The sequence below is a fragment of the Neofelis nebulosa genome, chromosome 8, assembly GCF_028018385.1.
Source record: "Neofelis nebulosa isolate mNeoNeb1 chromosome 8, mNeoNeb1.pri, whole genome shotgun sequence".
NCBI lineage: Eukaryota > Metazoa > Chordata > Mammalia > Carnivora > Felidae > Neofelis > Neofelis nebulosa.
Genome location: NC_080789.1, coordinates 108,350,326 through 108,375,359, shown reverse-complemented (window position 1 = coordinate 108,375,359; position 25,034 = coordinate 108,350,326). Strand labels below are relative to the sequence as shown.

The 25,034-nt window shown below is 42.6% G+C and overlaps 2 protein-coding genes across 9 annotated transcripts in view; one reads left to right on the top strand and one right to left on the bottom strand.

Annotated features, from left to right (window-relative positions):
- Nucleotides 1-25,034, top strand: part of ATP6V1E1 (ATPase H+ transporting V1 subunit E1) — a 61,437-nt gene that overhangs the window by 18,732 nt on the left and 17,671 nt on the right. For 2 of the 4 annotated variants that reach the window (XM_058744249.1, XM_058744252.1), the window contains 5 exons: nt 4,422-4,511; nt 5,103-5,171; nt 8,062-8,156; nt 11,513-11,600; nt 12,847-13,456. In XM_058744249.1, the coding sequence (XP_058600232.1) occupies nt 4,422-4,511; nt 5,103-5,171; nt 8,062-8,156; nt 11,513-11,600; nt 12,847-12,909 (405 nt within the window). In that variant the 3' untranslated portion in view covers nt 12,910-13,456. Of the gene's footprint in view, nt 1-4,421; nt 4,512-5,102; nt 5,172-8,061; nt 8,157-11,512; nt 11,601-12,829; nt 13,457-25,034 lie in introns of those variants that run through there. The other 2 variants (XM_058744251.1, XM_058744250.1) reach the window with 2 other exon arrangements.
- SLC25A18 (solute carrier family 25 member 18) overlaps nt 14,416-25,034 on the bottom strand; it is a 28,672-nt gene continuing 18,053 nt past the window's right edge. For 4 of the 5 annotated variants that reach the window (XM_058744248.1, XM_058744244.1, XM_058744246.1 and 1 more), the window contains 8 exons: nt 24,575-24,697; nt 24,281-24,336; nt 23,051-23,141; nt 20,579-20,697; nt 17,280-17,445; nt 16,275-16,429; nt 15,613-15,688; nt 14,416-15,189 (listed from right to left, as the gene is read on the bottom strand). In XM_058744248.1, coding sequence (XP_058600231.1) covers nt 15,048-15,189; nt 15,613-15,688; nt 16,275-16,429; nt 17,280-17,445; nt 20,579-20,697; nt 23,051-23,141; nt 24,281-24,336; nt 24,575-24,697 — 928 coding nt within the window. In that variant the 3' untranslated portion in view covers nt 14,416-15,047. The remainder of the gene's footprint in view (nt 15,190-15,612; nt 15,689-16,274; nt 16,430-17,279; nt 17,446-20,578; nt 20,698-23,050; nt 23,142-24,280; nt 24,337-24,574; nt 24,698-25,034) is intronic. The other variant, XM_058744245.1, reaches the window with a different exon arrangement.

Sequence of the window (25,034 nt, the reverse complement as noted above, 5' to 3'; positions counted from 1 at the left end):
AATGAGTCTGAGAAAGAGGCACCATATGATTCTGCTTATATGTGGAATTTGAAAAACAAGTGAACAAACAGACTCAGATACAGAGAACAAACTGGTGGTTGCTAGAAGGGAGGGTGTTGGGTGAGGTGAAGGGGATTAAGAGGTACAGATAAAAGTCAAGTCATGGAGATGAAAAGTACAGCGTAGGAAATATAGTCAATGATGTAATGTCATAAGGTAACAGATGGTGACTTACGGTGGTGAACACTGAGTAGTGGGTAGAATTGTCCAGTTACTAGGTAGCATACCTGAAAGGAATATAACATTGTATGTCAACTGTACTTCAGTAACAAAAAAAAGTACTTGATTTTGCTTAGGTAAATTTAGCAAAGCATGCCTGTTAACTTGTTTCAGGCTTCAAACTATACTATTTTGCTGTTACTTGGGCCCATCTCTCAATAGGGCCTTGTTGGGAAAGGACTCCTACTTTGGGTCATAAGCAGGGAAACAGTAAAAGAACTTTCTATCCTTTTCTGATTTATTAACAAACTAGAATCTTGCAAACTCCTCTGAGAATTTTAACTACTTTTTCAGTTTTGTGGAGAATGTAATAAAAGTGATTTTTTTTCTTTTAGGGAAAAAAACTTAACTAGTATATTAAAACTGCATTTTAAAGTTTAAAACAATTATAATACTCCTATCTTCCATTTAACAAGTGGTATAATCTAGTTAAAATATAATTATGCTGGGGTTCCTGAGTGGCTCAGGCGGTTGAGCATCTGATTCTTGGTTTTAGCTCAGGTCATGATCTCACATTTTAGGGGGTCGAGCCCCGCCTCTGGCTCTGTGCTGACAGAAGACTGCTTGGGATTCTTTCTCTCCCTCTCTCTACTCCTCCCCCATGTGTGCGAGCACGTTCTCTCTCTCTCTCTCTCTTTCTCTCTCTCTCTCTCTCAAAATAAATAAACTTAAAAAATATATATATATATGATAATTAAAAGTGGGGGCGCCTGGGTGGCTCAGTCAATTAACTGTCTGACTTTGGCTCAGGTCATGATCTCATGGTTTGTGAATTCAAGCCCTGTATTGGGCACCAGGCTAACAGTGTAGAGCCTGCTTGGGATTCTTTCTCTCTGCCCTTCCCACTTGCGTTCTCTCTCTTTCTCTCTCTCTCAAAATTAATAATTTTTAAAAATATAAGTCGGGCACCTAGGTGGTTCAGTTGGTTAAGCATCCAACTTTGGCTCAGGTCATGATCTCGCAATTCACGAGTTCAAGCCCTGTGTTGGGCTCTGTGCTGACAGCTCAGAGCCTGGAGCCTGCTTCAAATTCTGTGTCTTCCTCTCTGCCCCTTTCCTGCTCACACTCTGTCTCTCTCAAAAATAAACATTAAAATATGTGTATGTGTATATATATATATATATACACACATATATACATATATATATACACATACATATACACATATGTATATATGTATGCATGTGTGTGTATATGTGTATATATACATACACACGTCTATGTGTGTGTATACATGTATGTACACATACGTATATATGTGTATATCCATACATACACACATATGTATACACATATATACACGTACATACATATAGACATGTGTATGTGTGTATACACACACACACACACACACATATATATATATATATATATATATATATATATACATACACATATACACACATACACAGTTATAAGTGAAAAGTATGAATCATTGACCAGTGAATGGCATTTGGTCATGTTTGGTTTGGGGACAGAGTATATTTTGTAACATAGACTGAAATACAAGAATAGGTAAACTATGTTCATGTTAAAAGTTTCTAAAGGAGACAAACTGCAGTCATCACTTGATGTTTAGAATCCTTGCATTTTGGATCAACCCATTTATTTTCATAATTTGGGGAGGAAAGCGCTCTAGTAACAACATAAGAGCATTTGGGCAGCTTTTTAACAAGCATTTCTTTGCAAATAACTCACTGTACGTGTGGTTAGTCTTTGTTTTCAGATAAACAAAGTCAGCTTGGATATACTACCACTGTATTTTTGTTTTCCCTTAGTTCTGGATGTTCTAGAGACATTGTAATCAGTATAAGGTTTTTTGTACAGATGTTGAATTCAGTGAAGATAATCTTAAGGTGTATAATAATATGTGAATTAGAATTTTTTTCAACTATTTTATTTGCTTTTGAAAAAGAAATTTTAAGTAGTTCGCATTATAAACTCTAATGACATGGATTCTCAGAACACCTTCATGAAATTTTTGGGGGTGTCCAGCCACAGATTAGAAATCTTCTACAGTGAGGCACCTGAATGGCTTGACCGTTCGACTTTGGTTCAGGTCATGATCTCATGGCTCGTGAGTTCGAGCCCCACGTCAGGCTCTGTGCCGACAGCTCAGAACCTGGAGCCTGCTTCAGATTCTGTGTCTCCTTCTCGCTATGCCCCTCCTCTGCTCACGCTATCTCAAAAATAAACATTAAAAAAACAAAAAGAAGAAATCTTCAGAAACCAATTTTGTACTGTATATTGACTAAAATGAAAAAAAATCTTCCACAGTAGTGCATGCTCGTATTGTTTAGTTTTTCATTTGTTAGTATGTTAGAAACAGTCTTCATATGAAAGCATGTATGTGTTTGAACTTTGATTAGTTGTCTGTCAAAATTGACAGAAAATTGCTTGCAAAGTTAGTCTGTACAGGTGAAGGGCCACCATTCTTCTTCTTAAAAAAAAATTTTTTTTAAACATTTATTCATTTTTGAGAGACAGAGCACCAGCAGGGAAGGAACAGAAAGAGAGGGAGACACAGGATCTGAAGCAGGCTCCAGGCTCTGAGCTGTCAGCACAGAGCCCGACGCGGGAGGCTCGAGCCCATGAACCGTGAGCTCATGAGCCGCGCCAGTCTTCTGAGAAGACACCTAACCAACTGAGCCACCCAGGCTCATACCATGATAAGATTGAAGTGGTGCTATTGAAGTCTTTGAATTTATTTTACTTTCTATTAAAAGCTTTTTTTTAATTGGCACTAAAGTGAATACTTCTGATTTTTTTTTTTTTAATAAATCTTGGTGTATTTGCACTTAGTGAATGTCAAATGAAAGAAATGTTTGCTTGAAATTAGATGTGTGATTTGAATGTTAGACTGAATGCCCTCACCTAGGCGCCCATTGTGGAGCAAGAGCTCACTGCAGGTGTCCTGCATGGCAGTGGTTCTCAGAGGGGTAGGGATGAAGGGTGACTCTCAGAACAAAGGGCTTTTCAACATAGAGGGTCACTTCCTCCCCTCCACCCTCTCTCCCCAAACTCTGGTCTCTAGGTGAGCATGTGTCTCTCCTTCCTCCTTAAAACACCAAAAAACATAACTTTCCAAGGATTATACTAACTAAAATAGACTGTGTTGGAGAATTTAAGAGGCATTATCTCTGCCTTTTAAAAGACGAGACTCCGTTTTTTGCCAGTAAGCCAATAAATGCTTGTTACTTAATGAATGATTTCCAATGTGTTCTCTTTGTTATGTTTCCTAATAATCCCTTTTAATTTTTATTTTAGTTACTTTTATTATAGAAGTCAATGTTTATTATAGAAAATACAGGGGCACCTGGGTGGCTCAGTTAGTTAAGCATCCGACTCTTGGTTTCAGCTCAGGTCATGATCTCATGGTTTGTGAATTCAAGCCCCTCAATGGGCTCTGTATTGACAGTGTGGAGCCTGCTTAGGATTCTCTCTCTGTCCCTCTCTCTCTGCCCCTCCTCTGCTCTTTCTCTCTCTGTCTCTCAAAAATAAATAAATAAAAACTTAGAAAATACAAACTAGCATAAAGAACATTGAAATCATTGGTGGGTGAGGGGATGGGTTAAGTAGGTGATAGGAATTAAGGAGGGCACTTCTGATGAGCACCAGGTGTTATATGGACATGTTGAATCACTATATTGTACATCTGAAACTTATTATACTGTATGTTAACTAACTGGAATTTAAATAAACACTTAAAAAAGAAAATTGAAATCATTGCTAACCTAGCCTCCCAGAGGTAAACATTGTTGACGCTTTGCTATCTATCCAGATATTATTTGTGTTTTTCCTAATAAAAAATATAATCCTATTGCACAATTGTCCTAATAGCTTGCTTTTAAAATATTAACCATGTAGCTCTTTCTATGTTAGTTTTGTAGATTTCTGAATTGATTGATAATCTGGGCTATTCTGCTTGATTGTGAACTCCCTAGGAGTTATGGATGATTCTTCATGCTTCCTTGTATTGACGTATAGGACTTGGTACAACATCTGGTTTATCATCTGTCTTGGAATGTGTTTTGAATGAAAACAGTAATATAATGTGAAGCAATTGGGTGTGAGCCAGGACCATCCTCACGGTGGGTTCTGAGCTGATGACCCAGAAACTTATTCTTCTCTGCTCTTTGTAGGACCTACTAAATGAAGCAAAACAAAGACTCAGCAAAGTGGTAAAAGATACAACCAGGTACCAGGTGCTGCTGGATGGTCTGGTGCTCCAGGTAACTTTATAGGTTATCAATAAGATGTGTTAAGAGACCAGCTCTGTTTTTTCCTGTTTTGTCATCTCAGCTTTCTTCCTTTCGCTCTTTTCCTTGTCTAATAGACAAATGCATGGGAGGACAGTAAAGTCTGGTGGTTAAGACTTCCAGACTTTACCACTCTTTCATATAGTCTTACTAGTCCTTTAGAACTCAAGGGTCAAATATGCTTGCAACCTCCGGCCTTAAACTTCCTTAATTTGATTGCACCACTAAAATACTTGTTTTAAATTATGAGGCTCAGACCAGAGACAGTATGCATCTTAAATGTTTGCTTCTTGTTTGTGAATTCTTATTTTACTTATGTTAATTACAATAACATTTGGCCTCTGCCTAGTTGATGTAAGAGAAGATTCCCATATAAATTTTGTTTCTACCACTGGAGTGTTGGGTGTATTTGTCTGGTTTGTGATATCAAAAGCTTTTCACCACGTTCTCATACTGTGTGTTCTGTCTTTTTCCAAATTACATGAAAGAATTATAAAAATATTGTTTGGTATTGGGTTTTATGAATTGCATTTCCTACTAATTGAATCTGTTTGTGTTTTAAAGGGTTTGTACCAATTGTTGGAGCCGCGAATGATTGTTCGTTGCAGGAAACAGGATTTCCCTCTGGTAAAGGTAAAGAGCTTAAAGAAGACATCTATTTTTTTTTTTTTTTTTTTTAATACATTGAAATGTTAGAGATTATATTGCATGCTTTAAATAGATGATAGCTAGGGGCGCCTGGGTGGCGCAGTCGGTTAAGCGTCCGACTTCAGCCAGGTCACGATCTCGCGGTCCGTGAGTTCGAGCCCCGCGTCAGGCTCTGGGCTGATGGCTCGGAGCCTGGAGCCTGTTTCCGATTCTGTGTCTCTCTCTCTCTCTGCCCCTCCCCCGTTCATGCTCTGTCTCTGTCCCAAAAATAAATAAATAAAAAAAAGTTGAAAAAAAAAAAAATTAAAAAAAAAAAAAATAAATAGATGATAGCTCAACCATGTAAATTAGGGGTATCTTAATGCATTATGGACATTAAGTGTACCTAAGCCTCTGATTTCTTTTCATAAAGAGGTCAAGTTGCCCCATCTGAGTTAGTACCCTCTTCCCTTTCTGGGAACATTGTAGTACCATAATCTTCTGAAAGTTCAGCAATAAAAACAGTCCATACTGGATTGGAACAAAGATGGGCAGACAGTACCATCTAAAAGAGGCACATACTCCCAGACTAGCAAAGTTTGGCTGTAACCCAGTGTATTCCTATACTTGAAGTAAAAATGTGGGTACCAGAAAAAAAGGTTGGTCAGCAGTGAAAACATAGCTGCAGGCCCAGAGGCAAATACTAAGTTGTTCCTCCATGTCCTGTCCAATGGAGAATATGCCCCAGTGTGAGGGGTGACTGCTGGCACCATGGCAGGTACATACAGGCTGTAGCATTAGAAGGATGCTCTAGACCAAAGGACCTTGAATCAGAATGAGCTCTCCTAGCTCTGATTCTGTGTCATTGTGTTGCTCTTCAGATTAAAATTCTTTCATGTGGGGTGCTGGCTCAGTCAGAAGAGCATGTGACTCTTGATCTTGGGATTGTGAGTTCGAACCCCATGTTGGGTGTAGAGGTTACTTAAATAAAACTTTAAAAAATAAAATATTTCCATGCAGTTTGCTTTCAGGAAAGGATTGAGTGCTTGATCCCTTAGCAATTATATTTATTTTGTTTGTTTTTTTGTTTTGTTTTGTTTTTGAGACAGAGGGAGAGAGAGAAGTGGGGCTCACCCAAAACAGGGCTTGAGTTCACCAGATGTGGGGCTTAAAATCACAAACCACAAGATCATGACCTGAGCCAGAGTCCAAAGCTTAACCGACTGAGCCACCCAGCCTCCCCTAGCTAACATTTCCTTAGCAATTATATTTCTTATTGTAAATTAGTACACTTAATAGTACATAATATATTTGCATTCTTACTATAATTTGTTTCTCAAGCAACTTGTCTTCTAGGAAATAAAAAGTGCCAGCTGGAGAACACAGGTGTTGATTCCTCTCACTCTCCACTATAAATTAATTAAGTGTGATTCTAGGGGCACCTGGGTGGCTCAGTCAGTAAGCGTCTGACTCTTGATTTTGGCTCAGGTCAAGATCCAAGGGTTGTGGGATTGAGCTCTGAGTCAGGTCCACACTCAGCGTGTGGTTAATATAGTCTCTCTCTCTCTCTCTCTCTCTCTCTCTCTCTCTCTCTCTCTCTCTCTCTCTCTCTGCGCTTCCCTTCCCTCACATGCTCTTTCTCTAAAATAAAAAAAATAAATTGTGATTCTAGTTTATAAATCATCCCAGTAACCTGAACTCATGTTTGTGCTGACAGCCTCATGTATGAACTTGTAAAACAGAAAGCTAGACATACTGGAGAGTTTGCCAGGGTGATAAGCATTCTATGGAGGCAGGTCTGAGCTTCCAACTAAAGTTCCTTTTAGAAAATGTTATTTACATGTCTACTCCCGCAGAATGTTATTTAGATAGGACTTTCCACTAATTACATTTTATCACCCTAATTGCAGTATAGCATTTTTTTCCTCCTGATGTGCTCATTTGTTTTTAAAATTATAAAATGTACTTGGTATAAAATTAGCATTCTAGCTGTACAGTGGCCTTAAGTACGTGTACACTGTTGTGCAGTCATCACCCCATCACCCCATCCCTCTCTGGAACATTTTCATTTTCCCAAACAAATTCTGTCCCCATTAAGCACTGACTCCCCATTCCCCTAACTGCAATCCCTGGTAGCCACCATTCTACTTTCTGTCTCTCTGAATTTGACTACACTGTGTACCTCTTACTGGTAGAATCATACAGTATTTGTCCTTTTGTGAGGTTTTTGAGGTTCGTCATGTGGTAGTATGTGTCAGAATTTCCTCCCCCCCCCACCTCCCTTTTTTTTCTAATGTTTATTTGCTTTGAGAGAGGAGGGGAGGGAGAGCATGAGCAGGAGAGTGGCAGAGAGAGGGGGAGACAAAGAATCCCAAGCAGGCTCCACGCTGTCAGCGCAGAACCCAACTCAGGGCTGGAACTCAGGAACCATGAGATCATGATCTGAGCTGAAATCAAGAGTTGGACATTCAACCAACCGAGCCACCAAGGCATCCCAAATTTCCTTCCTTTTTAAGGCTGAATTGTATGCATATATCACATTTTGTTTATCCATGCATCTGTTAGACACTTGGGTTGTTTCTACCTACCTTTTGGCAATTGAATAATGCTGCTGTGAACGTGGTTGTATTAATACCTGTTCAGGTGTCTCCTTTCAGTTTTGGATATATACTCAGAGATAGAATTGCTGGATCATATGGTAATTCAGAGTTTAATTTTTTTTTTGAGGAACTGCCATACCATTTTCCACAGCAGCTGCACCATTTATGTTCCCACCAGCAGTGCATCTATTCTTTTACTGGATAAATAGGAATACTCTTGCTTGTATAGTTGGCTGATTTTTTTTTGATACCTGTTGCTGAGTCTCAACTAAAACCTCTTGTTTTCTGTTTTTCAGGCTGCAGTGCAAAAAGCGATTCCTATGTACAAAATTGCCACCAAAAAAGATGTTGATGTCCAAATTGATCAGGAGGCCTATCTGCCTGAGGAAATGTAAGGAGTATTCTGCTTTTAACATCTAAGCTTCTTTCACTATGAGAATGGCTTCTGTGCTGAGTCTTTTTTAAAGTTTTCTCCAAGGCACTCTTTACTACAAGAATGGAGGTGTGGTGGTGTTCCACTTGTAATTATTGCTGGGTTTTTTTTTCCTGTCACTACTGTGTTGTTCCCTCTTGTTAAACAGCTGGACATACTCTAAACATCCTGCTTCCTATGGGCACTTAGTTTATTCTGCAGAGAGGTAGCACTAATTCTTTACCCAGAACTCAAAGCTGGGTCCACATCTCTGTATCAGATGCTAAGGAAGAGAATTGTTACCTCTAAGTTTCTTGGAAATAAGGAAAGTGATCCCATATAATAGTGACTACTGTATAGACTAATAGAACTTTCTAATAGTTAGGTTCCTTAGATATAGAATTGCAAATACCAGTGGTACTTCTGCTGTGAGGAAATGACAGGACATTTCTTCAGCATCCCTAATAAGCTTGGTGCAATTGGGATAGGCAACAGGAACTCCTGACAAGGTCAGCCAAGGTCATTTCCTTGATTGCGCCTGTGTGTCTGATGCTGCATAGGCACACATTGACTAACATTGCAGAAAGTCCTTGAGACATGTGAACCTAGTCGAAAGAGCACCAGATGCAGGTTTGAGTCCCAAGTCAGCCTTTTGTTAGCTATGGGACCTGGAGACTGATTGCCATCATTTGTAAAATAGGGTCAATGCTTTTAGCTTTTTTGTTTCATGAACTGAGGAAAAGAGATGAGATAGTACATGTGAAAATGCTTTATATACCGAGGTGTATAAGCTGGTGACAAAAGCTTCAGTATTGTCAGATTTAGGCTTGATTCTCCATTCTGCCACATACTAGCTAGGTACTCTTGGACTAGTTACTTAATCTCACGGAGACTTATTTCCTCACCTCTAAATTGGAATGAATTCTTGCCTCACAGAATTCTTGGAAGCTTAAATGAGATAATGTCCATACAGCACTTAATGCAATGCCTGGTACATGCAATATACATAGTTATTCAACTGGCAGATGATCATTGTTATGGAGATTAAGCAGACAGGACATAAGACACTTGGTTCAGAGCCTGGTAAATAATGGGTTTCAGTCCTGAAACCTTTGGGGGCCAGATGTTTTGAATATGCGTTTAGAAAAGCAATAAAGTGCATATGCTACACATTACATAATATCTCCAACAGGGTCTGAGGCATCACACCTGTGATCAAATACATTAATATTTCTGAATGGGAAACTAGGAATATTCACACTACAAGGGATAAATACATAAAGATTCACTAAGTCATTAGCTGCCAAGAACTACAGATCAGTTCAGCTTGTGGAGACACACAAATTAGACTTCTGTTCTGACAGCTTTTTGAATTTCAGAAATGTAGATAAGGAACTGCAGACTTACTCTAGTGCTAATTAAAAGTAGAATTTTAAATATTGTTTTATTCAATCAGTTCATTCTATTGAATCTCTTTAAACCTGTTTTCCTGTTTGTAAAATGGTGAGGATACCAAGACACTGGTGGGGTTGCTGTGAAGACAGAAGTTGTGGGCAGCCCTCGGCTTTCCATTCTATGAGTGCCTGGCACACAGTCGATATTCTCAGACAGTGGTGGTCTTCCTCCTTACTCCCTCTGTGAGGACAAAGTATTCTCTCACAGACATTGGGGTCAGGATTTCGGCAAAGAACCAACCATGTCCTTATGAAGGATATAGTCTGTTTAGAGAAACCAAAGGTAGATTAAACAAAGAAATGCCAGGGGGAGGGAGGACAGAGTAAGAAAATAATATTAACGTCATAGTCCATTAAAATTTTTCAAAGAAAATTTGCAAAACCTTTTCCCAGGCTTTGTCATATAGCTTGCTCATTTAATAAAATTATTTCATAAAACTCTAATGTAGTAAAAGAATGTCATTCCCGGGGAGCTCCTTTTAAGAGTTGGCCTATTATACGCCTTAAGCCTCTAAGTGCTAGAAACTTTAGAAATGACAGAAGTGAGGTGTGGCTTGGGGCACCTGGCTGGCTTAGTCAAAGGAGCATGTGACTCTTGATCTTGGGTTTGTGGGTTCGAGCCCCATGTTGGAGAGATTACTAAACAAGAGTAAACAAAAATTGGGGCACCTGGGTGGCTCAGTCAGTTAAGCGTCAGACTCTTGATTTTGGCTCAGATCATGATCTCACAGTCATGAGATGGAGCCCCTTATACCCAGTGTGGAGCCTGCTTGAGATTCTCTCTCTCTGCCCCTCCCCTGCTCATACTCCCTCATTCTCTCTCTCAGTAAATAAATAAACTTTAAAAAAAAGATTACTAAACAAAAATAAACACAAAGCAAGAAGAAGAAATGAGTTGTGTCTAGAGGCAGACCTTTTTTTTTTCTTTGAGAAAGAGTGCACTTGCGTAGGTGGGGAAAGGGTGGAGGGAGCGGGAGGGGGAGGGGGGGAGAGAGAGAGAGAGGGAGAGAGAGAGAGAGAGAGAGAGAAAATCTTAGGCAGACTCCACACTCAGCACAGAACCCAACTCAGAGCTCAGTCTCACAACCATGAGATTACGTGAGACCTGATCCAAAATCAAGAGTTGGATGTTTAATGGACTGAGCCACTCAGGTGCCTCTAGAGGCAGGACTTTCTTTCTTTCTTTGTTTTTTTAATTTTTAATTTTTTTTTAATGTTTGTTTATTTTTGAGAGACAGAGTGTGGGTGGGGGAGAGGCAGAGAGAGAGGGAGACACAGAATCTGAAGCAGGCTCCAGGCTCTGAGCTGTTAGCACAGAGCCCGACACAAGACTTGAACCCACAAACCGTGAGATGCCCTAAGCTGAATTTGGGTGCTCAATTGACTGAGCCACTCAGGCGCCCCTAGAGGCAGAATTTTCTAAGGGCAAGTTTGGCACAATATTGCTGTTGTACCTTTAATCTGATATACAGTGCACTTAGGAAAATTGCTTTATCAGTACTTGCTGGTAATTAGCAGGATTGGGCATTTAAGAAATATTCAGATGAGGACTCCATTGATATGCAAAATGGGACCAAATCCTCCCCCTTTCCATTTTGTTGAGGAGGGCTGGTTGTTAGAATTAAGTTAGGTGCTAAGCATAAAATCAGATTGGCACATAGCAGTCACTTGGTAAGTGACAGTTATTATCACCATCCATACCTTAAATCCTCAGAGGCTTTTTGAATTACTTTTAAGCTTATTGCTTATGTTTATTGGTCCCTTATAGTATTTAGACGCTCCATACACCAAATAGCTTTCTTCCAAGGGAAGAAAGTAAATGTACCATGTGTCTGTCTTCCTCAAATCTATAAAAATTGTTATTTCCTGTGTTCTTTGTAGAGCTGGTGGAGTTGAGATCTATAATGGAGATCGTAAAATAAAAGTTTCCAATACCCTAGAAAGCCGGCTGGATCTCATAGCCCAGCAGGTGAGTGTGGGAATACTTCTTATTAGTTGGTCTGTTGTTACTTTGAAGTGGTACAGAGAACATATGTCCATTCCCTGGTATTTGGGGTTTGTCACTCTTTCCACATTTTGTGGCATTTTCTTGAATGGGCAGTGGGCACTTAGTGGCATTTACTGAGGTGATACCATTTACGTGAGAGTGGATTTAGGGTTGAATGAAGGTTTATTTAGGATTCTAATGTAAACATTTTACTACATGTAGAGGTGCTGAGCAGAGTCCTTTTCTCCAGTAATAATGGTGGGATCTAAAGTAAATATTGTTTAAAGGAATTCCCATAGGGCTGCTGGCTCTCCAGATGTTTCCAGGTTTGCACAAATGAGCTCTAGGAAACAAGCCAGGAAAATCCAGTTATCTCAAAATGTGGGGCCTCTTTCAGCGGTGGTAGTCTGCTGCTGTGGCTGCTAACTTGTCTTACAGTGAAAGCACTTTGACCTAGAGTATCATCTGCTGGTAACTTACACCGTAAAGCTGTGTTTCCCATTAGAGTAGCCACTACCCACATATGAATAAATTAAAATTAAGTAGAATTAAAAAATGAGTCCCATGGTTGCACTGACCATATTTCAAATGCACAGTAACAACCAAATGTGGCTAGTGGCCTCTGTCGGACAGCATAGCCTTAGAAGTTTGAGCTTACATCCTAAGGATTTTTCAGTTGCCGTACGAATGAGTGCCTCATTACAAACTGGCATTATGGGTGTTCTGCTTGGCACATAGTAGGCACTCAGTAACTGTTGAAAGAAACATAGCTGATCCAGAGTATTGTTAAGGGATCATCTCTTCTCCCTACATCACAGAGTAACAAGCCTTAAGCCATAAGGGCACGCGCCTGGCTCAATCGGTAGTGTGGGACTCTTGGTCTCGGGGTTGTGTGTTCGAGCCCCACATTGGATGTAGAGATTACTTTAAAAAAAAAAAAGATGCCTTAAATGATAATGGCTTTAGTTATAGTTTTTTTTCTTCATCCCCTTAAGCAGTCAGTCATAACCACAAATTTGCGATTGGTTAAGTTTCTCGCCAAGGATTCTGTTAATAGTTTTTTGGATAAGTAAGGACAGATTGGTCCTTACACAAAGCACATAGCTTTGTGATTTCTTTCCCAGCCACGTAAGGGTCAGTGACTCTCCACTTGCAGTTAAGATGTGCAGTTCTTTCCATATTTTCCAATTGACAACACTTCCCTATTAAAGAACTTATTTCTTCACAGATGATGCCAGAAGTTCGGGGAGCCTTATTTGGTGCAAATGCCAACAGGAAGTTTCTGGACTAAGCCTTTGGGAGAGGTGGAGTTGATCCACTGCTCTCTGGCTGTGATGTGGAAGTTTCTAATAATTTGAAGAAACAAGATATCTGTGTGGCTTCCTCTTTCTTCACTGTTCTAATATTCTGTATTTATCAGTGGATACTCTTCTGTAGCTAATGCCTGTGGCCTAATTGTTAACAATGAGAGCAAGTTCCACTTAATGTAATCAGGAAACCTCCTTCTAGCTACTCTAAAAGTAGCACAGCTTTCATTTGCTTCTGTAGCATGAAGGTGAGGGTATCAGATGGTGGTTATGGGAGCTTCACCAAGTCTTTGCTCTTCCTCTGATTTCAGTTCTCCAGTCTAGAGGGTGACGTGTATAGTGTTCTCTGATATTAAATCTCTGCTTTTAGGCTTAAAATGCATGGTGGGGGGTGGGGGCACGCATTCCTTCCAGCAGTAGTAGCTTCACTGTTAACCTGTTTGGGCCTAGAAGTGTTCCTCATCTGTAAATGTGATTTAAAATCTAAGCCGTGAATATGTTTTATTTATTAAAACAAAAGGTTTACATGGATTTCACTGTGTTTTATTATGCAAGGTTCTACGAGTTTGTGGTTTGAGAGGGTCCAGTTCTTCCTGAGGTATCTAGATAAGCAGCATTTTCCTAATCCCCATAGCATTTGCTAGTCAACAGCTGTCACTACTTGAAACCATTAACCCTCTGTGTCCTCTGGCACTTCCTGCTCACTTTTACCAGGCCTTTATCCAGAGGTGTTCCTTGTAGCCCCTTAGGATCTTTCACACACACCACACGCACAGGTGTTCAATATTACCTGTCCTCCAGAGGGTTCGACAGCTTTATTGAGGAAATAGTTTTATTAGCTTTGGCAGAGTCAGAAAAGAAAAGCATCTAGGGGCTTATTGGAGGAGAAGGGTTACTGTGTGTTAGGCCTAAACCCTTTCACAAAGGGCCTTTTCTTCCTCTCCTCGTTCTTTATTTTTTTCTCAGATGACGACTAATAACTGCCCAAGATCTTACCGGTAGGCAGAGTTGCTATCTAACTCGGGTCTGTCTCTGCAGCCAGACTCCAATGTGGGCTTCTCTAGAGAGAATGAGGCTACTGAGGCTGGCCATTTTTTCATTAACATAAGTGAGATTAGATGGGGACTAATGTAAATACCAATTTTCAGGACAGGCATTTTTTACCTAAGACTTGAGCCTGCATGCTGATAGCATTTCTCTGACAGCCCTCCGGCGAAGGCACTGGTGCGTGGGAACTGTCACAGTGGATCCCATTCCTCAAGGTGATGCGGTTAGGAAATGATGGGGTCAAGACTTCAAACCCAGTGTAACTGAAAGATAAAGTATCCCCATGGCTGTCCTCTGACCTCATGAGTGGTGATTTGAAGGGTACGTGCTAAAGACCTGCCTCAGAGCTCATTTTCATGCATTTTGGTTCTGGGATGGATGAGGAAAGGTGGAGGGAAAACAATCCATTGCAGCGGGTCTACTGCTCCCACTAATTACAAAACGAGAGTTTAATCAGTTTTATTTAAAACCAGGTTCCATGGACATTGTTCTGTGAGAGTCTGTGTGGTGCAGGACAGCCACCCTGACAGCCCAGGCCGCTCATCGGCCTAATCTCTCAGCTGCTTGGTTTTGAACGAGGTGCTGACTTTTAGGGCTTTCATGGTCCCTTTGAACTTCTGATCCTCCTTTTCCCCCAAATCAGTGCTAGAACTAACCATAAGTTATTTAACTCAGAAATAACACTAAATCTTCAAACTGACTCAAGTGTATGGAGTTTGAGTGTGAAGTAGAAATGTAAAATGGAGAAACAACCCCTCTATCTTACTATGTGTTAGGGTCCCGCAGTTAATACACCCCAAGCACATACTATGTTTGCTGTTGAAAAGTAGGTGGTTAAGGGCTTCTGAAGCTCCCTGGTAGCTATAACCCCGCCAAAAAACAGATGCGGATATCACGAAGGGAGAACGGGACCATACCCAGCTTGCTTATTGGGATAAGAGTGTGTCTTCTGAGAGTGAGGTAGCACTACAGGTTAGAGGACAGAGTATGACATGGGGGATGTCTTGCTCATCCCTCTCTAAGTAGAATATGCTAGAGAGCTGGCAGCAAGTAAAGGGACTTGAGCTCCAACTCTCTACTCGAAACACTTTAAGATCCGCTCTCCAATACCAATGAAGTAGACCCCTTGGGCAATCCCAAAGAGAGGGGCTATGACCAGGGCCCGGCAGCCTGCTCCCTTCATGAGGGCGGATGGTCCCTCCTGAATCCAGATTTTCCTGCGGAGAGAGAAGAGCCCTGTGAGCTGATTGACAGGAGCACACTGCAGACGGTGTGAAGTGATCCGCTCTCCTCCAACATGTGCACATCTCTCCACGGAAGGTAGATGTCATTTTTCACAGCAATAGCACCTCCCGGGCCTGTGGGAGCCTTGCCCCACCCATCATGTGTGTGCAGTCTGGTTACTAAGCAGCCGGGCTGAGCCCTGGGAAAGTGGTTCAGTCTGTCTTTCTGGGAGAAAGATGCTGCAGGGATGCAAGGAGAAAAAAGCTCCCTCTACATCCTGTTTCTGTTGAGAGGTGAGGGGAAGGAGCAGATCTCAAAGAAATCCAGAGCTCAGCGTAGTGCGGTGATAAACTGTTGCCCTAGGTGGGGTGTAGGTAGACATGGACGCAGCCTGTGAGGGGCGACAGGGCTCTCACCTGGCGCAGTCGGTGATCCCACTGTAGCTGTCCTCACCCAGGCCTTTTTTGAGGGTTTGGATTCGAGTTTTCAAAACTAAATCAAGCAAAAGTTAAAATAAGTAATGAACGTCTTGCTTTTGGCATCCTATCCTCCACACGAAGTGGTTTCCTAGCAGAGCCAGTGTAGAGAAAACGGAATCCTGAGGCCAGCTCTGCCATTGTGTGATCTGGACTAGAAGATCTTCCTGGAGGAATTAGAAATGACATAGTTTCTGTAGGAAAAGTGTGAGGGTCCACCTGCCTGTTGGAGCAGCCGAGTTTAGCCCTAAGGATAGGAGAAGCCCGTTCTTCCCATACTGCTTAACTCCTGCCTTTAGCCTTTTAGATTTTAACTGCCCCCACCTCGAGGAACAAAAAACTAATGAAATCAGCACCTAGGAGGTGAAGGGATTTGTCGGTGATAAGAAATAGAGCAAAGGTCTCACTGTTGCCACTTTATCTGGGAAGACTCTTGGTGAGTTTCTGCCAGTGACCACAGGTTGTGACCCAAGAGGGGTTTCAGGTTGGAACTGTTTCATTTCTGTCCTGAAAGTGGAAGAATCCTATTTATCCTATAGACAACTATACACTATCTAACTTGTAAAGCAACCCTTGAAGACCCTCATCTCTGATGCACTTACCGTCCAGAGGTGTTACTGTGACAGCAGCTATGGAACCCGCAACACAGCCTGACATAAAGGAATGAGCAAAGGAGGCCTTCCCGGTACGCTCGTTGAACCCAAGGTTGTTAAGGTTGGCAAACAGTGGGAAGTAGATGATGGAGAAGGGAATGTCTCTGCAGGAGAGCAAGAGGAAACACTGAGCTACCTGCTGCTTCCGGGGCTCCCACCCAAGGTCATGCAGTACACCTTTCCATGAGCTGTAGAGCCCAGCAGATGGTCAAAGACAAGCCCACAGTTACCTGTTCCCTCTCTGGCACCCTGTGATAATGCAGGGTGTAAGGGAGACGATGGAAGGGAGACGATGGGTTTGTCTCCCCGCCCCCAGCTCATTACTCTGCCCTACCAGCACCCGCAGCCATTCTGTGAGGAGCCAGCAGCGGGTGCAGAGACTGGCAGTGCGTTCAATGAGAAAGGGTGACAGGCTATGTTAGAGTTAATGAGTTGAGCAAGTGTCTGGTGAAGGGCTATCCAAGCTAAGTGTTGAGGGTATGGGGTAGGCAGGAGGGTGAAGTTCATTTATCTATTAGGCAATAGATCTCCTAATGAGATCTGATGCAAGGAAACTATCCCCTGGCCTGGGACACTTCAGACCAACTTTAAGGATTTTGGCCAAGTAGCAAAGTAAAATGAGGGATCTGTGCACTCATTTGCTTATAAATGACCCAAAGTCCTTTGTACACAGGGCATTCTTAGGTGCCTTTGGACCACAGAACACCCAATACTCATGTGGGCCTGGTTACTGGAGCAGGGGCCTCAAACTAGTCTTCCAGGTTATACCCATCCTCTGCAATTCTGCCCAACTCTGGACAAAATAGGAAGCATCAGGATAGTTTGCTTTCTGGGGTTTAAATGTTCTAGGAAGAATGCAGAGACAGATTGGAGCAGCAGTGCCTCTGGCCCTCTGGCCCCTCTTCCTGTTCACTGGGACCCTTCTGTGTCCCAAGCTCAGGAAGAAAGTCTCACCTGAGGAGAGTGGCGCCCAGACCCTTATAGAGACCAGACAGGCCCCGGGTGCGAAGTAGTTCCCAGGCAATAAGGGTGGCAGACGGGCGCTTGTGGGTGGGAGCCGAGCGGGTAGTGTAGGACCTGGAGGAGGAAGGCGCTGAGGCCGAGCCCTGACGATGAACTGCTGAAAGGGAGAGGACAGACACTGTCACAAGCCAGGCCCCAGCAGGTATTGCAAAACACTCACAGGAGTGTACCCCCCACTTCCTACCCCTGGGACACCTTGGGGGCAAGGCTGACATCCTGATAGAATTCTGAGGCTTGTCCTAATTTTTATTTAAGTTTTGTTGTTTTTTAATTTGAAAGAGAGTGAGAAGGGCAGAGACAAAGAATCTCAAGCAGGCTCCACACTCAGTGTGGAGTCCGATGCAGGGCTTGATCCCACCACCCTGGGATGATGGCTTAAGCTGAAATCAAGAGTCTGCCACTCAACTGCCTGAGCCACCCAGGCACCCCAAAGATTTTTATTTTTAAGTATTTCTATACCTAACGTGGGGCTTGAAATCACAACCCCGAGATCAAGAGTTACACACTCCACCGACTTTGCCAGCCAGGAGCCCTGGACTGTCCTAATTTAAAAAAAAAAAAAAAAAAAAATGTTTATTTATTTTGAGAGAGAGCATGCGAGCGGGGAAGGGCAGAGGGAAAGAGAAAGGAAGAGTGAATCTCAAGCAGGCTCCACACTGTCAGTACAGAACCTGATGTGGGGCTCCATCCCCCAAACCTCGAGATCATGACCTGAGTTGACACCAAGAGTCCAATGCTCAACCAACTGAGCCACCCAGGCGCCCCTGTCCTAATTTTAGAACATTAGTTTTTGCCTCCAAGGAAATCTTCCTAAGATGGTTATTATCTAATTTGTTGTCCCTACTGTACAAGGTGCTTCGTAAGAACACAGCCACAGCCTGCCCGGCTCCCTTCATAGGAAGCTATAGCAGCACCTGCCCCTACCTGCCAGGTCCTTATCCTCCTGTTAAAACTTGCTTTTGGTCTGGCTGCCATTTCTAAACCATCTCTGAGCTATTTACAGAGATCCTATTGGCACTTTGGGACATTGGACTCCCATATGCCTTCTGCCTAATGTGTAAAGCAGCAAATTCTTTTTGTCCAAACGCTTTCTCCTTCAGACTTCCAGAGGTGCCTCCTTGATCCAGTATTCCAAGATTAAGTGAACGTGGTCTTTAAACCCTTCACCATTTGACAGAATTTGATTCTTCATTTTAGTTGAATAATTTGGAGCCTGCAATTTGATGAGTTAAACATCTAATAAATAGAATGGAATTTTTTTCTCCCGAGCATTTCAAGTACAAGCATTTCATATGTGGGTGAGTCTCCTTAATGACCACAGGGTTCAACACACTGAAATTGTGTATTTGTTTTCTTCTCACTGTCTGAGAAGCTTTGTCTAGATTTTAGGTCCTTGCTAAAAAGAAGTTATTTCATATCCCAATTTTGTTTGATACCTAGCAGGGCAACATTTCATATTAAGAAAGCTAGTTACCACACATTTTCTTGTGGTAGCAATCTAGGTGCAGGCCTCAAACAATTAGCTTTAAGAAGGTAGTTAATCAGAGGCACCTGGGTGGCTCCATCAGGCATCTGATTCTTGGTTTCCACCCAGGTCATGATCTCACAGTTTGTAGGTTCAGGCCCCACCTTGGGCTCCGTGCTGACAGTATGGAGCCTGCTTGGGATTCTCTCTCTGCTGCTTCCTTTCTCTCTCTCTCTCTCTCTCTCTCTCTCTCAAAAATAAATTTATTAAAAGAAAAGGTAATTAATCAATGGACATTATTTTCCCCACTGTCTGCTTTAGATAGGTACATAATTCATCCATTCATTCATAGCCTGTCTTTCACTTTTTATGCGTTTTAGGAATACTGAAAACTCTCATCTGAGTTAAAAAACAAAATCTTCCAGAGCTTTTACTCTTTGTAGATCAAAACACTCTTTCCAGTGCCCAAACTTTATTTTTTCTGCAGTGTTAGGTGCTTCAGGCTAGTGTGAACCAACCCAGAAAGCCAGTTGATTCTAGCACACACATGCATACTTGGTTTGAGGAGGGGAAGGACACCCACGTTCATTGACGACCTTCCCAGGTGCCATGTTAGGCACGTCACACATTGACTCATTTAATTCAGGCATTGTGGTTTCCCTCTGAGGAGAAGCCCTCTGCCCCACCCCTGGGGCTGGCCTCCCTTCTACCAGATAGCTAATGCTTGTTCTTAATGTATGCCTTGGTACCTACACCACTCTATATTTTTGAAAGGATCAGGATTTAGGAAAATTCTCTTCCAGAGAAAACAAAAACAATAGGAATGGTTCTCTTGTCCCTTGTTATGCCTTCCCACTAACAGCCAGCTTCTGTAGCATAATAGAATGTCTATTGAGAGAAATATTTGTGATCGGGATGTTGATACTTCTTAAAATCTTTAGAAAATCAAGCCTAAATGTCATGGTGATATGATAGAGGTATGAGGGAATTTTCTGTCCCTCTGAGTCAAGTTTCTCATTTCTGCTATTTTTTCTGAACTGGAAGTGTTGAAATCTAGAATAGATGGTTACTATTAAGACCATCTGACCAAACTGTTAAGATGGTTAACATAAGACTTCTTAGGGTGCCTGGCTGGCTCATCAGTAGAACATGTAACTCTTGATCTTGGGGTTGTAAGTTTGAGCCCTGCAATGGGTATAAAGATGACTTAAAAACACAAAAAATCTTGAGGTGCTTGGGTGGCTCAGTCTGTTAAATGACTCCTGATACTGGCTCAGGTCATGATCTCACAGTTTGTGAGTTCGAGCCGCATGTTGGGCTCTGAGCTGACAGTGCAGAGCTTGCTTGGGATTTTCTTTTTCTCTCTCTCTGGCCCTCTCCCCCCAAATAAACAAATAAGCTTAAATAAATAAATCTTTAAAAAAAAAAAAAAAAGAGGCTCCAGGGTCACTCAGTCGGTCAAGCATCTGACTCTGATTATCAGCTCAGGTCATGATCTCATGGTGTGTGAGTCTGAGTCCTAGGCTGGGCTCTGTGCTGAGAGTGTGGACCCTGATTTGGATTCTCTCTCTCTCCCTCTCTCTCTGACCCTCACCCACTCGTGCTCACTCTCCCCTTCTCTCTCAAAATAAATAAACAAAAAAAAGACTTCTGACCCAGAAAGCTGATTCAATAACACAGTCTAGCAAATGAGTGTAGAATGTGGGGGAATCTATTCTGATCACAGCCCTTTATTAATCTCATGTGGAGTTGGGAGAGACCTCACCCAAGCGGCCAGCATCCTGCAGCTGAATCTTGAGCATTTCCATGGGACAAGTGACCACCACTTGGCACATTCCAGCTCCACATCCAGCTAGCATCTCCATCTTCAGGTTCCGCTGCATCCTGTGGGACCATGAGTCAGGCTCTTTCAGCGTCAGGCTAGCCCTGCCACCCACCCTGGCCCCATCTGCCTTCCCTTGGTAGTTGGGGCTTTCCATGCATGGTATTTAGCTGTGTTCAGATCAGCTGGGTGAATAATCACCTGGCCCTCAAACTAAGCCTCTTTAAAACATGAAACTACCTTTAAATCAGGCTGCCAGGGAGGTAGCACCTGCATAGAAGTTGAAACTAGTAAAATGAAACTACCCATTGCAGGGATTTGATTGTCCCTGATCCCTTCAGCAATATCACTAGGGCAATGGGAGGCACAGAGAGTATTAGAAAGTGTTTGGGGTTGATTTTCAAAAATTTATCAGCATAAAAACAGACACATAGATCAATGGAACAGAATTGAAAGCCCAGAAATATACCCCCGAATATACAGTTAACCAATTTCTGACAAGGGAGACAAGAATTCTCAGTGGCGAAATGACAGTCTCCTCGATAAACTGTGCTGGGAAAAATCAGATATTCACATGTAAAAGAATGACACTTAAACCCCTATCTTACACCACTTATGAAAATTAATTCAAAATGTATTAAAGACTTAAATGTAAGACCTGAAATCATAAAACTCCTAGAAGAAAACACAGAGGCAAAGCCCCTTGATATGGGTCACCTAAAGCACAAGCAACAGGAGAAAAAAAAAGTGTGGCTACTTCAAACAGCAAAGGGAACGTCAACCACACGAAAAGGCAACTTATGGAATGGAAATAAATACTTGTAAATAATATAAATCATATATCCGACAAGGGCTTAATATACAAATATACAAAGCAATCATACAACTGAATAGCAAAGAACAACAAATAATCCAATTAAAAATAGGCAAAGGACCTGAAAAGATATTTTCCAAAGAATATATTATATTTTTAACTTTTTATTTTTGAGAGAGAGAAAGGAAGAGAGGGAGACAGAAAGAGAGAGAGAGGGGGAAACAGAATCTGAAGCAGGCTTCAGGCTCTGAGCTGTCAGCACAGAGCCTGACATGGGGCTCGAACTCATGAACTGTGAGATCATGACCTGAGCTGAAGTTGGACGCTTAACTGACTGAGCCACCCAGGCTCCCCTCCAAAGAAGATAAATGAACAACAGGTACATGAAAAGGTGCTCAACATCATTAGCCATCAGGGAAATGCACATCAAAACCACAATGAGATATCTATCACTGCACACTTGTTAGAATGTTTATCATCAAAGAGATGGTAAATGCTGGCATGGATGTGGTGAAAAGGGAACCCTGTGCACTACTGGTGGGAATGTAAATTGGTGCAGTCAGTATGGGAAACAGTATGGAGGTTCCTCAAAAGTTAAAAACAGAACTACCACATGATCCAGTAATTCCATTTCTGTGTATATATCCGAAGGAGACAAAACACTATGTCAACAAGATATCTGCACCCCCATGTTCACAACATGTTTCCAAGATATGGAAACAACCCACGTGTTCATGGACAGATAAGTAGATACAGAAAATGTGCGTGTGTGTATATATATATATATATATATATATATATATAACACAATACAATGCTACTCAGCCATAAAACAAGGAAATCCTGCCATCTAAACATGGACTTTGAGGGCACTATGCTAAGTGAAATAAGGCAGACAAGAGTAAAACGAATAACTCAATGGTCTTGTTTACATGAGGAATCTAAAAAAAATCCAAACTCATTGAAAAAGGGATCAGGTTTATGGTTATCAGAGGCTGGGGGTGGGAGGTGGGGGACAGGAATTAGGTGAAGGTGGTCTGTAGGCACAAACTTCCAGTTATAATAAGTAATGACAGCATGATGACTATGGTCAACACTGCTCTATGGTACATTTGAAAGTTGCTAAGAGAACAGATCCTAAATGTTCTCACTGCGAGGAAAAAAACTTTTTTTGGTAACTATATGAAGTCATGGATGTTAACTAAACTCATTGTAAGCATTTCACAGTATATCTACCTCAGGTCATTATACGGCACAAACATTACACACTGTATAAACTTATACAGTGTGGTACTGCAATTATGGCTCAATAAAACCAAAAAGATGTTCATCAGCTAGTTGATGAATATATGTGTATATGTATTCTATAATGGTCTATCATCTATCACCTATCATCTAGAACTTTCAAATTACAACAGTTCATTTTCTCCTTGAGTTTGCACTTGCCCGAACATCTGCAGCCAACCTTCAGCCATTTGTGTGCACATGTTTAGATACATGAAGGCAGGTAAACCAGCACATTCCTCTCCCTGTCACCTTCCCCCAAACTACAGACATAGGGTGAAGGACTTCCATCCCACAGCCCCCTGGCCTGGCCATACCCATCCTCCATTAGCAGCTGCCGGAAGAAGTCATTGGCTGCCAGCTTGATGGCCTTCTCTGGGGTGACCAAGGTTAGGTTCACTGCAGCCCCTGCAAGTAAAAAACCAGGATGAGCTAAGGCCGTCTGGAAAGTAACAATTCTTGGAGCACCTGGCTGGCTCAGTTGGTAGAGCATGTGACTCTTGATCTCAGGATTGTTCAAATTCAAGCCCCACGTTGGGTGTAGAGTTTACGTAAACATTTAAATAAAAACTATTTTAAAAAGGAACAATTCTCTGAGTCTTCCACTCATATAAACAACCTCCTCTCAGACCTAGCCAGGTAGGTTTCTGGGAGTAACTGGGGTCTTGGGAGGAAGGGGTGTTGAGGAGGGCTCCTCTGCCTATTTTATAGAAACATGATTTTTTTTTTTTCATCTCCCAACTTTGACTCCCCTCCCTCCACATTTCCCTTTTTCACGTATGTGTTTTCTTTATGGGCTTATTGGTGCAGTTATAAGGAAGGTATGTTTGTCTTTGCTAGTGCTGCCCATCTCTGATGATAAGTGAACAGTTCCCCAAATCAAGCCCCAATAAGAAGGTCCTGGGGGACAGGGATCGGTTTCCATTACTCTGTGCTTTACTAGCCCAGTCCCACTGGCAGCTCTTTGAGTCACAGAGGTTTTTACTTTATTTCTCAGGGGTTCTACATCAGCTCCTTCTCAACGCCAGTTTTGTATCCACTTTCTAATCTGTAATCATGGCTGTGCGGGGACACTGCAAGGGACAGGGACAGCACTGGCTTGTGTCAGGGAAGAGCCATCCAGTAACTCCCTTTCAGGAGCTCAAAACCCTTTCCATTCTCTTCCCTGTCAGCCTCTCCCCCTTCAGCCCTAAATGAGAAGTGGGGGGAAGAGAAATGTGGGGGCCAGCATCACCCAGTGAGACAGTAGTGGTGCCATGATGAAAACTAGGGCTCCTGGGTTGCTCCAGTGTGCTCACTGGTGCTCCCTAAAACCTCACCATAACTGCCTCTGTCTCCACCAAGGAACGAGGGGTGGGGGGTTTGTGAAAAACAAATGTGGCTTAGGATCACGTGGTAGCCCAGGCCCTGCCCCAGGAGCTCCCTGGGCAGAAGAAACACCAAGTCCCAATGTTCTATAAACCCACAAAGTCTGGTGCCCTGTACTGCACCCTCTGTTCTCACTTTACCCAAGCCAGCCTTCCCCCAGGGATGCATGATAAACCCACCTCGGTACATGCCCAAGAAGCCTTCCGCCCTGGCAGTTTTCACCAGGCAGTCTATCCTAGAAGCAGAGGCCAGAAAATGAAGTCAGTGGTGAGCAAGACGCTGCTCCATCAGCCCCGCTTCCCCTACTCCTGTGTCCTAATCCTGCTGGTCACACCCCAGTTGACCACCTCCCCTGACCCCACTCCACCCCCCATGACTCTCTAAATAAAGAGATGGGAAAGAATGAGGCCCCATATTCGTCCCTTGGGAGTCCCCCTCTCCCTGCTCACCCCATTCCCCTCACCAATACTTACATTCCTTTGTAGATATCTTTTCCATGTTGATTCTGCAGCCGAGTCTTGGCCAAGTCGATGGGGAACACACAAGTTACTCCAACAAGCCCTGCCACACCTCCATTGATGAGTTTTGCTGTAATACTAGTCCGTGAGGAGGAGGGAAGCAAAGAATAAGTGAGGGAGGCAGAGAGACACAGGAGTTCTGAGGGAGGCTGGCTGCAGAAAGCTGCACAAAGCCAGGACTAGATGGGGGGTGGGGGTGGGGGTGGGGGCAGAGAGGGTGGGAACAGCAGCCCCACCTCAGCTCCACACCAGAGACCCCTCTCCTCAGCCTGCTTCCCTGACTGCAGCACCTCCTTGGCCAACCTAACCTGGGGCTCCCTCCCTCAGAGACAGGTGAGGGGCTGGGGGCCAGGGCCCCCTCCAGGGGCTTTGCACTCACCAGGACTCAGGCATCTTAACCCCTCCAGGAAAATGT